Source organism: Corvus brachyrhynchos, unplaced genomic scaffold (genome assembly GCF_000691975.1).
Source record: "Corvus brachyrhynchos isolate BGI_N302 unplaced genomic scaffold, ASM69197v1 scaffold101, whole genome shotgun sequence".
NCBI lineage: Eukaryota > Metazoa > Chordata > Aves > Passeriformes > Corvidae > Corvus > Corvus brachyrhynchos.
This window is the reverse complement of record NW_008237239.1, coordinates 23,104,406-23,119,965: the sequence shown is the minus strand read 5'-3', so window position 1 is coordinate 23,119,965 and position 15,560 is coordinate 23,104,406. Positions and strand designations below refer to the sequence as shown.

Here is a 15,560-nt window from a genome sequence, read left to right as displayed (position 1 = left end):
CCCAAGTCCTTCCTTCTCCCTCCCATGTTCTCTGTGGATACAGAGACCAAAATGTGTATATACCACGTGAGAATGTAAACCACATCATACATTTGAAATTAATTTTATGTAGTTACCATTCATGAATGCACACAGTCCCTGCAGTTACATTCTTTATAAGGTAAGTCTTCACTGTTCTCTACTGGATCTTCTGATGGAGGAACAGAAAGGAAAGGTGGAATCAAGGAGTACGGAATGATCACAGTCACGAAAAATTTGGGGAATTTGATTAGTGAATCTCAGAGAGTCTTCTGTGAGGTTCCAGAAATAAATGGTGGCAACGTGTATATATTGCAATTTTATTTCATTCGCTCAAACAAAACGTTAGCATGTAAGAAATTTAAAATGACACAATATGATAAAAATAGCAGAGAATGAACTGAGAAACTAAAAAGAAGGTAAACCTAAATGCATGAAAAGTCAACATTCATTAGTGAACAGCTTCAGTCTTTGATTGACACTTGATAACTTTAAAACAACGAACTGGAAATCATTATGACTGTCTGAAGAGATTTCAGCACCAGCACTAAGGGTTTTACATTCAGTTGGTTTGCAGTTGACTTGGTAGCCACTTGTCTATAGTGCAGGTTTATCACAGGTCAGATCACAGTGTTGAGGAAAGCAACGCCCTCCTGGCATTAGGAAGGATCCCTTAAACTGCCCTCAGCTTAAGACATCCATTGTACAAAAGCACAGAACCACCACAATATGGTTTTTAAAGAACTTAGTCACCAGTAAGCAAAATAATCGTAGCTTCTGCAGTTCATTTTCAATACTGAAATCTCTGGAAACGGTGCAACTGTCAGTAGGTCAGGAAATGTCTACAGTAATCTTTAATTCAATCCGATTTTCTGGAAAGAACCAGTTCTGCAGGTTGGGATTACAGAAAGTATGTATGTAGAAGCAGCACAAAAAGACAACATCTGTTCCTTTTTCTTTTAAACAGAAATCATGTTAATTGTAGACCAAGGCACAAAACGTTTAGTGCATAAGCCAGTTCCTTGCACAATCTAGAAGTTCAGCCTTTAAGTTTGGACCACTTTTAGCCATCCATGCTATTCCACTGTGTAACTCCTGAACCCTCCTAGAAACGAATCAAACGTGATTTCTGACAAGGGTAAACATCCTTACTGCTCAAAAAGTCTGTGTAAAACAAAAAGCTACATCAACAAAGATGAAAATGCCTCCTCTTGTTTTGAGAAAAACAGTACTTGACAAACTTACTATGGATTTTTTTCTTTTTAATGCCTTCAATAAATGCATGCAGAAAAGTGATGTTGTTTCTCCTCTTTAATTAAAAAAAAAAAAATAAATGGAGTTAGGCAATATTTCCACTGTCATCTTCCCTAAGAATCTGAACCTATAAAATCAGGAAATGTTTGAATGGGAGAAAAATTTCTTATTGAAGCCTTTCTGAAGCTGCTAAGTGCTGTTCTGCTCTGGTGTTCAGCACTCAAGACAGTCTGTTACTGAAAGCATCTGTCCGACGAACGGAGCTGTTGGGTACTTGTAAGCAAATCTCTCAAGTTCTAAGTAAACTTTTCTTCTGGATCAGCACAGATCCCAAAGCAAACACTGCTTGGAAAAATGGACAGTGCAAAGGAAAAGGGAAAATTTTGATCCATATTCTTTGTCCAAAGCACTACAGAGCCAATTTGCAGAATTTCTATGCCACTGAACTTTACCACATTAAGGAACAAAATTAAAAAAATAAGATTGAAAACCCTGGGAAAGAGAGAGGTATCACCTCCCTGAAAAATGATTCTCAAATTGCTGAGCAAAACCAATGGCATATCATTGCTGTTTTTCAGGGTTTGTGTCACGTGGAGCTGTGGGGGATTTTTGTTGGTTTTGTGGTTTTTTTGGAAAGGAGGGTGGCAGATAAACTAGGAGGAGAAGGGGACATTTACTGACATTTACCTGATCGTTCTCAGGTAACTACTGCTGTTCTGTTTCATTAACCAACCAAAAAAAGGAGTCTTGGAAAAGAGTGAAGCAGAGGGTCATGGTGAAAAGGTGAAGGACAACGCACTTACACAGGGGCATCCTCAGCAACTCAGATGCCCACAACGTTTTCTCTCTCGCCGAGAAACGAGTTCGGTTCACCTGGGAGTTTCAGAACCATTACTGGAAGTATTACTGAATTTCAAATAGAAAACTGAAAAAAGATACAAAAGGATCAAGTACCTGGTTCCATTAACATGGTTACTGATAAAAGTCATGTTTTCCTCATTATTACACATGCATGTAAGATGAAGAAAAAGTGTAGAAAGTAATAAAAATGTGTCACCTTCCCCCTCCCTCTTCCCACATCTTTCTGGGCATAAATTAAGCCTTACAAATGAAAAGGCTACTCTGTGACATGCAAGTTTTCTTTTAATTAAAAAGCTGGCTGTGTTGTGTTACATTACAAAATGTCCACATGCATAAATCTAAAAAAAGCCCCAAAATCTACTGTAAATCTACAACATACTAATGATTTACATTTGACTGCTGACTCGCATTATGTAGAAGTCTTAGATTTGGTAAAGCATCGTAACAATGTAGGAAGGCATCTACATCTTTAAACTCTGGACTGTATTTGCTTTTTTTTTTTTTTTGTTTTCCTAGAAAATTGCATGAAGGCTAACTAGAGAGGCTTCCTATCATAAAATTCCAAAATCTTGATATGTCATCACCGTCTAAGTCATCCTTACTTACAAATATTGCCCTTTAAAAGCACGCGTCTCTAATTGCTCCTTGCTTTGTGAACCAGACCTCTACACATCTGATCTCTTAAATTACTCGTGGAAATACCAGATATGATAGGAAGACAAACCTGAGATACATTTGAAGTACAACAGTATAACTTGCTAACTCCTTCATTAATAAAGAAAACCTCTCTGAAAAGCCTTCCCAAGCTTTTCCCTGTTTTTTTTTTTTTTGTCTTAACAACAAATTCTGAAACATGTGCAATTTTATCTTGACATGAGTAGACTTCAAAGCACTGTGATCTTGTCTGATAGATGTAGGAATTTCTGCATAATCATTACAGTAACTTCAAGAGTCTTTTCCACCCTGCTGTAAAGGTCAGAAAAAAGCTGCAAACTAGGAGGGGAATAGCATTATCACCAGAGTGATGTCTGAAGCTTTTCAGAATAGGTTGTTTCTCCCTCCTTCCAAGTGTCTGTCTGTCTGTCTCCGTTTTCTTCTAACAGCTCACAAAACGTAGTCAGTTTTATATCAAGTTAAAGAGTCACATCGGCTTAGTACGAGTCTTTCTATGCAGTATTGGACTTGCTGAGTTCCTGCCTGATAGCTGCAGAGAAAGAGAAAGAGAGAGAGAGAGAGAGGGAGAGAGTTAGCAGATCAAACAGAGTCAGTGCAGGAAGCTGGAACACACAACTGACCCCCCAAAGCTCACCCTGCTCTGACAATGTGAATAACCAACAGCTGAGGCAGCCCCATGTGGCTTCAGACAAGTGGCATTATCCACCAGACAGACACTACCCTTTTTCTTCCTGTAAACTTCATGTTAAAAATCTTAATTTTTAGTTCCCACCTCCAGCAAGCCTGTGGCCTTACCTGGTGACAACCAGCACTGCTGGGATTAGCAAGCAGCATATGTGGGGCTCATTTATTTTAATTTTCTTTGTTTAAGAGCAGCCTCAGGGCCCTGTTTGCACTGCACTGTTCTGAAAGGCTGTGGTAGAACACAGCACAAAAAAATACAGGGAAAAGGACTACATTCTCTGTAGTCCCAAACCAGCCAGATATTTCTACATCACTTGATGACATTCAGTATTTTATCAGCAGTGGTATTAGATTAATATGACTTCTTTCCCTCCCTATACTTTATTTTGGTACATTCCATTAAGCCAATTAAAAACAAAAAGGCCCACCAAGGTAGTAAATCATACAGAGAGCTCTGTTTAATTCCTCACAGGTGGTCCTTTAAGATTATGCTTTCTCAATGACTTCCCTTAACTACAGAAGAGTACACAGGAAAATAACTTCTGTTAAAATAAAAATGAAAACCATGAGAATTCTTTTCTTTGACTCTTGTGTTACAGATCAAAGAGGTGACTGAAGGCTGGAAGCCCAGTTCTACTCTGAGTATTACTAGTTTTGAAATACATACCTCAACAGCTCTGGATTATTTCAAAATAACCCACCTACCACCACATGACACTAAGGATAACTTCAAATCACTCAAATGTGGCATCACTTCAACCACTCTTAAAGGTCCCTACTTGGTGTCAATGTTCTACTGAAACAAAGCCCCCAGGAGAGAAATCACTGAAGCACATCAGTTGGAACAGCTCTGGCACCAGTGGTTTGCCACCAGACTGAGAAGAAAGCCACTTTTACCAACGAATCACTCTCAGGCTACCAACACATTGTATTTACATTTTAAAGCACCTGCAGCTACTCTAAAACTGAGCAGCAGCAGTGCAAAGAACAATACTTACCATCAATGAGTTCTTCCTTTAATTTCGTTAACTCCTTCCTCATTTCATCTAAAATGTCCTGCAATGTGTCACAGCATAAATAAGAGATTAGCAAACAAATCAGTTTTGCCACCTGTAAACATCTGTGGAGAGAAATCCAGAATTCTCCCACTACAATCCTTCCCATTAATCCTTAACCCTTCTGAAACCCATCTCTCAGCTTCCAAGTTAATCCTCAAAACCTAAGGCATCCCTAGAACATTATTAAGTGCAGGTACAATGAAGAAAAAACCATCCCTAGAAGTCCCACAAATCGATTCCTGTGGAATTTAGGAGGGGAAGGGATAAGAGTAAGAAAGCTTTGCTACAGGTGAAATGGGATGTGGAATGCAAAAGGAGCTAACGAAACACCACAAGCCAAGGAGGTACTCCAAGAAAAAAAACCAAAAGAAAAAAGGGTAATCAAGGTATCAAGGTCCCAGTCCAAGTGGGATGTGAGGGAATGAAGGCAACAGCATGAAATGCTGTCCCTGCTTGCTGCTTTTTCCATCCTTTCCTCTAAGCTCCTTCAGAACCACTCACCAGGCCAGAAGCCACTCTAGAACTGCCTGTGGATCCAGGACCCAATCCAGAACCAACCAGAACTGATCCATAACCCAATCTAAAGCCAACCACTATGTGGGGACACGTTCTAGAAGCAACTAAAAGTTGCTACCAAAGTGAAAGTGGCTCTAGAACCACCCACTGAGCTGGAGCCTGCACCAGAGTCTCCCTCCCCCCTTGGGGATGGGCCCATTGATCCAAACACCACTTGAAGATCCTTCACCTCCAATTCCACAATTCCCACAGGACTCCTCTGCTCTTGGCCTGGATAACTACACAGAAGGCAACATCTCTGGATGCTCTTCCACCACCAAACTAGTGACCACGGGTGCTCACATCTGATATTAAAGCATGGTCATACTTGTTCTGCTAGAGCTGCCCCGAGGGCTTGTTGCGTGTTCGGGTACAGAGAAGAGAAGGAAAGGTTTTCCAGGCAAACTAATTTCCCAGTTCTATCTATAACGTCAACACCATCCTGTGTGTGCTGCCTAATGCAAAAGAAGGGACTTTGTGAGAAACTAATGGGGCTGTCTAAGCCACCATCCCACAGCTCCAGCTTCTAAGAATACTGACACATGCCTGGGCAAAAATAAAGACTAGTGTCACTAAATCATTAAGTTTGGAACTGGCTAGCAAAACAGTCAGAAGTTGGTATTGGACAGCTGCAAGTCCTTACATCCAACTTACAGAGCCATCTTTTTCAAAGCATCATACACATACCTGCTTCAATCTGTCATAATCTAGACCTTCTGACTGTACTCCGTTGGCACTGGGCTGTCCTGTTGGTGTAGATTTTGGTCTGCAGCACAAAAACACATCCATGAGTTACTGGTTGCTCATTGTTACAGGATACATAGGACTCCCCCATCAAAATTGCTGACATTTGTCTACCAAAAACATAGTAATAAATCAGAATGGAAAAAAAATAATGTTGGGAGTGGGAGGGTGGGAAAAAATCAAGCAGACCCAAAATACCACACAGAATAGAAAGCAACAACCAAGAATGTTTTCCACACACTGGAAATATTAATTACCATAAGAGTTATTAGTTCAAAACAAGAACTTTCAAAGCAGCAGACAGATTTCACTGTCAGTGGTTTCTGATTTCTTCATAATGGGCATGAAAAGCTGAATGCCTTCAAATGTCAAGTACCTTCCTTTCTCAACTGCTTACTCATTCAATAGAGGCTCTCCCATGGAAGCACTCCCACTAACTAATGACTGCACGTTGATGCTGACTATGAATGCTGAGCAATCACCCTGGGGGATTTTCAACAGCTGACAGACTCAAGCAACTCCTTTGCAACCTGAATTATTCCATCAGTTGCTTTCTAAAGCTACTGAAAGCAAATACTGTAACAGCAGCAAGACTTACCAGGTGATACTTGAGAGGAAGTTCTAATGTTTTGGACTATGTCATGTTTGATGTTTGCTTATGCAATACTCTCTTTTAGACATCAAAAACTTGCTGACCCAGATCACCTTGCCTTTTTAACACAAATTCCAAAATAAGTGGGTTTTCTGCCTTCCCATTTCCTTCCTGATCCCCTCTCTCATAGAAGGGGTAATTCAGACTCATGGACTCACTACAGCTATGAGCAGAGACAGAGCCTAGATGCTCACAGCATGAATACCAAAACAGTTCTCCAAAGAGGGAGGAATGTTCTGCTGTTCTTACATACATTTTACATCTTGGCTAGCATTCTCCCTCCATTACCTATGAAACTTCAAGCCAAAAAGAAACTGTTGGTAGAATTCCTGACAGTTCATGCCAAGAGGTTTCCCCAATTTTAGAATTATCACAGTATGCTAACTTTAAGGGAGGGCAGGGTGTACATAAACTAAGCTGGATCCTATTTCATTGCCCTTGTATGTGGCATCACTGAACAAAAAAGCCTGGCCTAAACTCAGTGTGTCCTTTCAAAATTCCTACATAGGAGGAATTCATTTAGCACTGCATTTGTTACCTAAAGGTGCAGCCTTATTTACTGCAGTGGAAGCTGGGCAGGAACAAAAAAAAGACTGTATTTCTTAGTTTGTCTGACAAAATCACTACCTTGAGCTTTGATATGTCTGCCCTTACAAGACAGGAGTTTATCCATGAAGAAATTATCCTATTACACTGGTTTTGTTCAATGAGAGCTGAATCAACCTCACACTCGACTGTCTTGATGACTTTTACAACCTGACAGGACTATTTTCTGACTTGCTAACCAAAGGAGAACACTCAAAATGTGACTCCCAACAGAAAAGGGTGCGCACATGAAAATGTTGGTTTGAAACTTGTTCTTCCCTTGGGATCACAAACCTCAATTGTCACAGCTGTAAAGACTTAAGTCCTCACGGTCTAAATGTAAGTTCCCAGAGAGAAATTGCTAATTACTATTGCTTGAAACACACCAAAATTAAACACAATCCACTGAGTAAGACAGAAGATGAAATATTGAATAACTTGATAGTGAAAGAAGCTGGAAAATAGAATTCACCTTGCAACCACCAGAGAACCCACTGTGTGCACTAATGCTATGAAGGCAAACCACAGCTTAGGATCTTTTACAAAACTCTTTATGTGTTACAGTGCTTAGTTCAGTATGGAAGAATGCCTTGCTCAAAAACATTCATCAGCTGAGATCTTTGGCAACTGCTGTTTCATCAGGTATCTGGTATTTAAGAGTTACTTGCAGTTTACACCAGGAATTGTGAGCCCTGACTTACTCCAGGCAGAACAGCTGAGTTTTTCAGATTGTTCATCTATAGATTCTGATACAGCTCTGTTCCCACACACTATGGCATGACAGCATTTACCCAACATGACTGAAAAAAATCCTCTTAAATGCAGCTCCTGGCAACTGGTAACAGGCACCTAGTGCCTGCCTTAATGGAAAAACCCAACCCATAGCATACTTTAATTCTTTTTTAAAAATTAGTTGTGAAGTTTAATGTGTTAATAAAACTACTTCAAAGAAAAGCTCTACACAAACTGACTGCTTCTTTTTCTTCATACCCTTAGAATAAAAAGTCAGCTTTACCCATCATAACTATCTACTGCTGCTATCTGTCAAAAATCTCCACAGGAAAGCTTCTTTATAAACTCTGCCCCTCAGTCTTGAGGATGTTTTCCCTTTTTGCATTCCGAAATACGAGACATTCTTAATTCAAATATTGAAATACTGTAATTAGCAAAATAGACCATTTCTAATCTCAGGAAAGTCTAGCTGTCTTCCTCCCCAAATTATGCTATTTTTTTCCTTTTTCAGCTTGGATGTAGTTGCCGTTAAAAAAAACATTAACTATTGAAATTTAGTGAATAAAACTTCCCAGCCATTTGATCCCAAGATGGCTAAAGAGCTCTCCCGTGTGGTTTTTCATAGCATTGCCTAACAGGACAGTGAGGCAATCCTGACAGTCCCTAACACACCTTAAATCAAGCATGCAAAGTAAAGATTTTATTCATGCCAACATGCAGAATACACCACCCAAGACAAGTAGCTAAAAGGGGAACTTTTCATACAAAAAGCTTAAGTAATCACCACAATGAGTGCCTTAATGAAAAACAAAGCTGGAATTTGACTCAGTAATTCTGAGGGGCTCTGTAACACATTTACCTCTGGAAAGCTCTCATCACCTGAAGGGTTTCAATGTCAGTACTTTATGACTACTAGAGAGTGAAACTTAAATCTCCAGTAAAAAAATACACATAATGTTAACTAACTTGTGAATGTGTTCCGAACAGAAGCATTAATTTACGTTTAAAAAAATCTTTAATCAAAAAGCAGGTGTGAAAACTCACCTGGAAAATTAATTCCTGTTCCTCTGTATATAAACTTACAGTTTTGAAAACCTGCTTCTCAAAACACTGCAAATGGTTCACTAAATGCTGGCATACTCAACAGGAATTTGTACCTCTGCAGGTGGAGACTGCCAGAAAACCAGTACTTAATATGAATTCATACCTGGTTCTTAAGCCATCTCAATTTGCCTTTGACACCATCTGCTTTTAACCAGTCCAAAAATGGGCTCAACTGGACAAACAAAATGTGAAGTGGAACCTGGTGCACGTGGTGATTACCAACCCATGTAGAAAAAGTCCAACCCTGATCTGGTCAAAGGGGTTATTAGGAAGTCTCAAATCCCAACAGGATGATACCTGTTTAATGAATCATAGAACCTGTTTTCAGAAGCAAGCAGATTTTTCCATGGAGATTCCCGTCTATTAGGGGGAGAAACACTACCTTAAAAAGCTATAACAGGTCTTAATTTTGTTCAGTTTTAGCACCTTAAACACCAAGGGGTTTCACTAGATTCAAGAGTTCTACTTGCATGTTTCAGGAAATACTAAAAAGCCCACAGCTTAAGTCTTTTCAGTTTGCTACAAAAAGAAAAGGCCTGATGTTAGACAGGACACTAACTTATTTTAAAATACTTAGAACATTCATTCTGAATAACAACTGCATTGTCTACCTCTGGGGAAGCTATGAAGAGAACATTTTGCTGACTTGCCAGTTTCTTAAATCTGCTTTGCTTAATCCCTGTAAGTGACTCATATCCTCCCTGCAGAGGTCGGGAGCAGGTTCTCCACCAGGTGAGAGATCCCCCTCTGGCAAACACAGTATTAGTGTTTCAAACAGCAGCTCCCCTTGACTAACTCACTCAAAGAAAGCTACTTTAACAAGCTGCTTGCTGAGAGAGACTTGGCAAATGTATAGAATGAAGAAAAATGCAAGGATATTCAAGAGCTACTTCTTCTAACACCTTCTCTTGCTATGAAATTTTCCTCATCCTGGTAGAGCAACCCATCAACACTGACTAAAAAACTGTACCAGCAGGCCTAAAGTACGTGCTACGGCACCTTCCAGCAGGTTATGACAGCACTGGAAAAGAATATTGACATTAAATAAACACAGAATTCTTCTTTTGGAAGTACTTTTAGAGTATATACCCAGGGAAGCTCACATCAAGTTAAATTCTATCAGCGTTTTCCACTGGAGGAATGAAGACAAAAGCTTGATGGAGAGAGAGTCTCAATACTTCTAAGAGAAACCTCAAAAATCCTCTGTACTCCCCTACGTCAGAAAACATTTTTAAACAGACCTCAGCAACCCCTGAATTTCACCAGCTGGAAAAAGATCAGTAAAACTGGATGCATGAAAGAGTTTACAAGAACCTACGGCTGTGGGGAAAGGTAGAATCAAGACTTCAGAACATTCCAGACTCCCCAAAAGAGTCTGATAATAGACACTTGCCCTACTTATTAATCCCTTTAGCCTCTGGATAAGCAATTTGAGGAAAGTATCTGTAGCCAAAGGGCCAGGTCAGCAGCTGTCTTACACAATACAAACTCTACAATGCTCTTTAGGATTCCTTACACCAATTATTTCTGTGACAAGTTTCCCCTCAACGCCACATTTTGAAGCGGATCAAGCACAAGACCTTGGCTAAAGCAGGTCACACCTACTGGGGAGGAGGGGGAAGAGGGCAGGGCAGAGTCAAGGCCAAAGGCAATGCAGTATTCTGTTACACTGACAGTGGAGCAGGGAGAACATCACCACCAATGGCATCTTGCTTTTTGACAAAAAACAAAGCAACCAGAACCAAGGCTGCAGACACCTGAAACTCCTGGATTTACTCTGAAAGACAGACAAAGATACTGAGAGTGTTTAGTGTTGCATTTTAGAACTGAAGACCTCAATGGCAACCTCAACTACAAGTGAGGCCACTTAGAGAACAATTGTTTTTAATACCCTGATCACCCAATCTTGTATAGCTTTTTCCAACAGCCAAATTTTGAGAAGAATTCAAGTAATTTCAAACACAGCATTCCCAAGTTGAACACATTCTTTTGTTTTCTCTCAAGAAATTCAGGTAATTTTCTCAGATTATCAGGGGTCAGAGCCCTTTAACCTCTGTATACACAATATACAGGAATTCTAAATGAACCACAAGCCTTCTGCTTAAAGTAAACAACAATTAAATATACCTCCAAAAAATTGCTGAAGCAGCCATTTCACTTACTGAACTGCCTACCAAAACACTCCCTGCCTACCAAAGTTCAGCTGACAAATTACCAAAGACAGGCTGATGCACTGAAGGATGTACAATAGTTCTATGCTCCTTTAGAATGGACTTTCTTAGATTGGTACAAGACAGCTACTGAAAATTGTCACAGAATCAAATCTTACCAAGATGGCTTAAATATCCAGATAGCCATTCTATGACTAGCAAAGAAATAGAAAAGAGAACATCTATTCACTAGATTTACTACTGAATATATGAACTGCAGCACTGAGTTTGGTTTCCCCTTGCAGGAAATTTCAGACTTCAAATAAAGAATTAAACTTCGCTGTAGGCAAATATACACCCTATTAATTCAGGTTATACACCAGCAATTGCTAAAGAAACTTTTTTTGGGTATTGCTTTTGATTTTACTGTCAAAAATTTCACTTATTAGCATCCTCCAACAGTAACTCTTCATTCCTACCTAAACCTGCCAAAAGCAGTTTCACAGCAGCAATTTTAAATGCATACATTTTGATTTTAACAGTATGAAGGTGTTCTTTACTGTTTTAGTCCAGTATCTTCAGCAGCATGTGCAACAACAGCAAATGCAAGGAAAAGACAGCTGGTACAAAAGGGGAGTACCTGGAGATAACAGGGGATTTGCTTCCATTCACTGTATTTGTCCTTTCCCAAGGCTTTCTTGTTAGTTCTGGAAAACAGAGTGAGGAGATTAAAAACTGTCTTTTTCTCTTCGTTGTGTCATTTATGTGAGGAAACTTCAAGCACCTGGCAACTCAAGTCAGCTGCTTGGTGTTTTGCTGGTTTTACTGCATTGCTTTAGTTCTTTCATGTTAAGCTACCTCCTGTTGCACTCATCTGTGAATGCATCAAGTTGTGAGAGCATCTTAAAGTCTCACTGGTCTCCCAGACACTGTAAATGCCATTTGATCCTTAATCCAGCTGGGAGGAGGTCTGCCCATACTTTATGTATCGGATTGCTTCAGTTGTGAAACACGGAATTCTGGAACTGCAGCCAGTCAGCTTCAAACACCTGAGGAAGGGGTTTTGAAGCTAAAGGAGTTTTCCTAAACTGTTAATGATATAAAATTAATTCAGTGCCAATTCCAGTGGAGTGACAGCAGGTATGATATAACCTGACACAACGAGAATATCTTTCAGCAACAAGGCATTTGTTTTCATTCCTTACAATCTGCACAAGTTAGAACAGTCTTTCTGTAGCGTGGATTGTTATTATTTGCCATCATTACTTACTCAGGACTTCAATGTGCCACTGATCTTATCAGTTTTCATTTCAGATTTGGAGTTTGTTTGGTCTGTTCCTTTCTTTCATATTGCTCAGCTCTGCTAAGCTGGGCAAGCAGAGAGGCAGAAAGGCCCCTTTGGAGTCTCATATTGACCAGAAAATTCCCTGGCATGCAGCTGGATACCGAGAATATCTAAATTACAGAAGTCTGCCAGCATAGTCTGTGACCCAGCCAAGTACAAGCTGCTTATGCTAGTAATAAGCCTTAAATTTAATTTTATACACCAGTCTTCAGGACATGTCCTGCTACAGGAGTTATTTTAACAGGATTTTAGCTGTATCTACAAAATTGAGAAACTTTGCTATGGCTGCAGCTTGCTCAAGGATGCCAAGCATTCCTCTTAAAACACTTTAAAGACCTGTTCCAGTGATGAGGCTCAGCATTACCAGAGCATCTCACATCAAGGAATGAAGCAAAATTTCTCAGCTGGAAGGAAATGGTCAAATTCTGAATGCATTTGACATTTTAAACAGGTTTGATGAGCTAATCAAACTCATTTATCATCACCAATTAAAGGAACAACTTCCACTGGTTTTAATTTCCCTCTTTTGGGCCTATATTATTAGAAGTGTTCCAAAAGCAGTCCTTTCCCTAAGGCTAATATCCTTTCTGTTTAACAGAATGTGTAGAACAGAACGAAGCAGATTCCGAAGAGAAAAGAAAAAGGGGGGTGGGGGTGTGAAAAACTTGATCTGTGTGATGTCATTTCTTGCCTTGCAGTCTAACTTCTCTAGACAAGTGCTTGTACCTCAATACTAAGTTTGCCAGCTATTTCCATCTGGACACACAACTCCTAGCACTCTGTTTTATTCCCCAGCCAGGTGTCACCTGCGTTTTGCTCACACTACAGCAGTGGTTTTCAACCTTAAGGCCTGCACATCATCAAGTGGTTGAATCATCTACAGGAGAAGTGTACACATGGGCAAGCAATCAAGAGAGGAAGCTGGAACAGACTGAATTCTGGTATATTCATTATCCAGTTACTTCCCTTCTGCTTCCACTGCCTTTTGGGATGACAAACTGCAGGTTATACAGCACATCCTTCCCCCTTTTACAGGTATGTACTGAGAAAACTGAGGGTACCAGGGAAACTGAGGGTACAACAAGGTACTACTAAAGGACAGGAAAAGAAAGTCTTGAGTGTCTCTTGATAGACAATAATTTACAGTATGAATACATCTGCATGCTGACAATACCTCTTGGCCAACTGCAGAATGTGTAAGTTTTCCTTACTGCCTGACTGCAGCAGAGATGTTGGCTACACAGTTCCAAACTCTGCCTCTTCAGCAGAGGGATCATGGGCAAAGAATTTCAACACTCTGCACTTAGATTCTGCATTCAGTTATGTTCTTTTTATCCACCATCTTATGAACCAGGACTCATTCTACAGCAAAATCCCAGGCTGTAATCATGGGAGAAGAGGCAGGCTCCCAAATTCAGCAGAGCTGATTGAGACTTGTCACTAGATTCCAGCATTACTGTATCCCAGAGTTCACAAACCTGAGCTACTTACCAGGTGTGCTTGTCGAAGAAACCTTAGAAGATGAAGACTCTGATTCTTCCTGATTAAAAGAGAGAAGAGAAGGAATAGAGAGAAAAAAGGGAGGTAGAAAAAAAAATCTTTATAATCTGTTAGATTCACAAGAAAACAGTTTAAATATTTATTTCACTTTTTATATATATTTAAAATGGTTCTGCTCAACTGTATGTAGAAAATGTGCAAGCACTTAACAAAATAGTGATTATATGTGTGTATATAGTTTACACACATAAAGTACTGTATACAGTAAATTATAAATCATCCCTTGTACACCACTGGAATCTCTCTAATAATCCTTGTACTGAGTAATGTGAATTAGATAAAATTTCTCAACTCACAGCTTTATCTTCTTTCTGCTCTGCTTCTGTTGATCCCTTTTCAGCAATTCTTCTCCTGTAAGCAGAGACAAAAGTTACCAAGCTCATCATGGCTTTAAGATGGAAGAATGCTGTTTACTGCAATTAAAGGCTTATACAGCCTCATAGACAGATCATTGAAAATTAGTGTTTTAAGTAGGACTTCCAAAATACCTTCAAAGGCAAAGCTCTCCTGCCAAAGCAACTGAGCAATTTGAAGTCTGCATGCCCTCCCGTACTGCTGCACAAAGGCTTACACAGAAGTACTGGATTACACTCAAATAAAAATGGCTATTCATGAAACATGATCAGGTTCCCAAAGCAACCATGAGCCGCTGTCTATTTGAGCCTCAGCCAGCTGCAAGCAGGCACCCCAAATCCCACCTGTGTGATGACTAAGCAGCTGGAGCAGAGCAGGAACAGCTCCTCACCTCCTGGCCAGCAGGGCACTCATTTCTTCCATCAACCCACTGCCTCCCAAGGGAAGGGGTCCATTTCCACGGCCACCATCTGTTTTAGATGAAGCAGAGCCTCCTCCTCCTCCACTCGAACTGGAGGAGTCTTCACCCTTCAGAGTGCACAAAAAGACAGCAGATGTGCCAAAAGAACGAGAGCTGACTTCATGAAACCAGCAAAGTTCACATGCAAGAAAGACACAACTGCATAAAGAATGGGATGGGCTGGCAGCACATCCTGTAATGCTTTTTTCATAATGAATTAAGCCTAGCCCAGATGTCTTGATACTGCTATCAACCTTGAACAAGGGTTAGAACCAGGGACAGGGATTGCAAAAAGAAAGCCGAGTTATATTTACCCGTGAGACTTTCCTAAGTTTGGCTCCAGCAAGTGCAGCTGCTAGTCCAGTTAGAGGGCGATTATCCTCGGACACGAATCCCGCTGAAAATCCAGAGGCTGGGAGGGGGGGAGCAGGAGGTGGCAGGGGAACGGGAGGAACTTGGCTGGGCAGGGGAGGAGGCGGCGGTGGCGGCGGCGGAGGCCCCGGAGGTGGGAGTGGAGGAGGTGGTGGTGGGCCAGGAGGAGGTGGGGCTGCTACTGAAGACTGAGCTGGGCCAGGGGGCAGGGGAGGTGGAGGAGGAGGTGCAGGGGGTCCTTGGACAACACCTAGTGTCAAACAGAAAGCAAACAGAATACGTTAAGGATTTAGAAAACAAAGGTCTTCCTTTCACTGAAATGGTGGCTCTTTTGCTCAGGGTATGAAACATTAAAACTGGTAAGATACTGGGCAAGAAAACACTGAATTTCAGCAGG

At 40.5% G+C, this 15,560-nt stretch overlaps 1 protein-coding gene across 2 annotated transcripts in view; it reads right to left on the bottom strand.

The window, feature by feature from the left end:
* Positions 1–324: 324 nt before the first annotated feature.
* Positions 325–15,560, bottom strand: part of ENAH (enabled homolog (Drosophila)) — a 45,927-nt gene continuing 30,691 nt past the window's right edge. The window contains exons 5-13 of one of the 2 annotated variants that reach the window (XM_017730157.1): positions 15,106–15,413; positions 14,723–14,859; positions 14,274–14,328; positions 13,909–13,957; positions 11,713–11,779; positions 9,220–9,282; positions 5,793–5,871; positions 4,491–4,548; positions 325–3,337 (exon numbers count right to left, since the gene is read on the bottom strand). In XM_017730157.1, coding sequence (XP_017585646.1) covers positions 3,300–3,337; positions 4,491–4,548; positions 5,793–5,871; positions 9,220–9,282; positions 11,713–11,779; positions 13,909–13,957; positions 14,274–14,328; positions 14,723–14,859; positions 15,106–15,413 — 854 coding nt within the window. In that variant the 3' untranslated portion in view covers positions 325–3,299. The remainder of the gene's footprint in view (positions 3,338–4,490; positions 4,549–5,792; positions 5,872–9,219; positions 9,283–11,712; positions 11,780–13,908; positions 13,958–14,273; positions 14,329–14,722; positions 14,860–15,105; positions 15,414–15,560) is intronic. The other variant, XM_008630397.2, reaches the window with a different exon arrangement.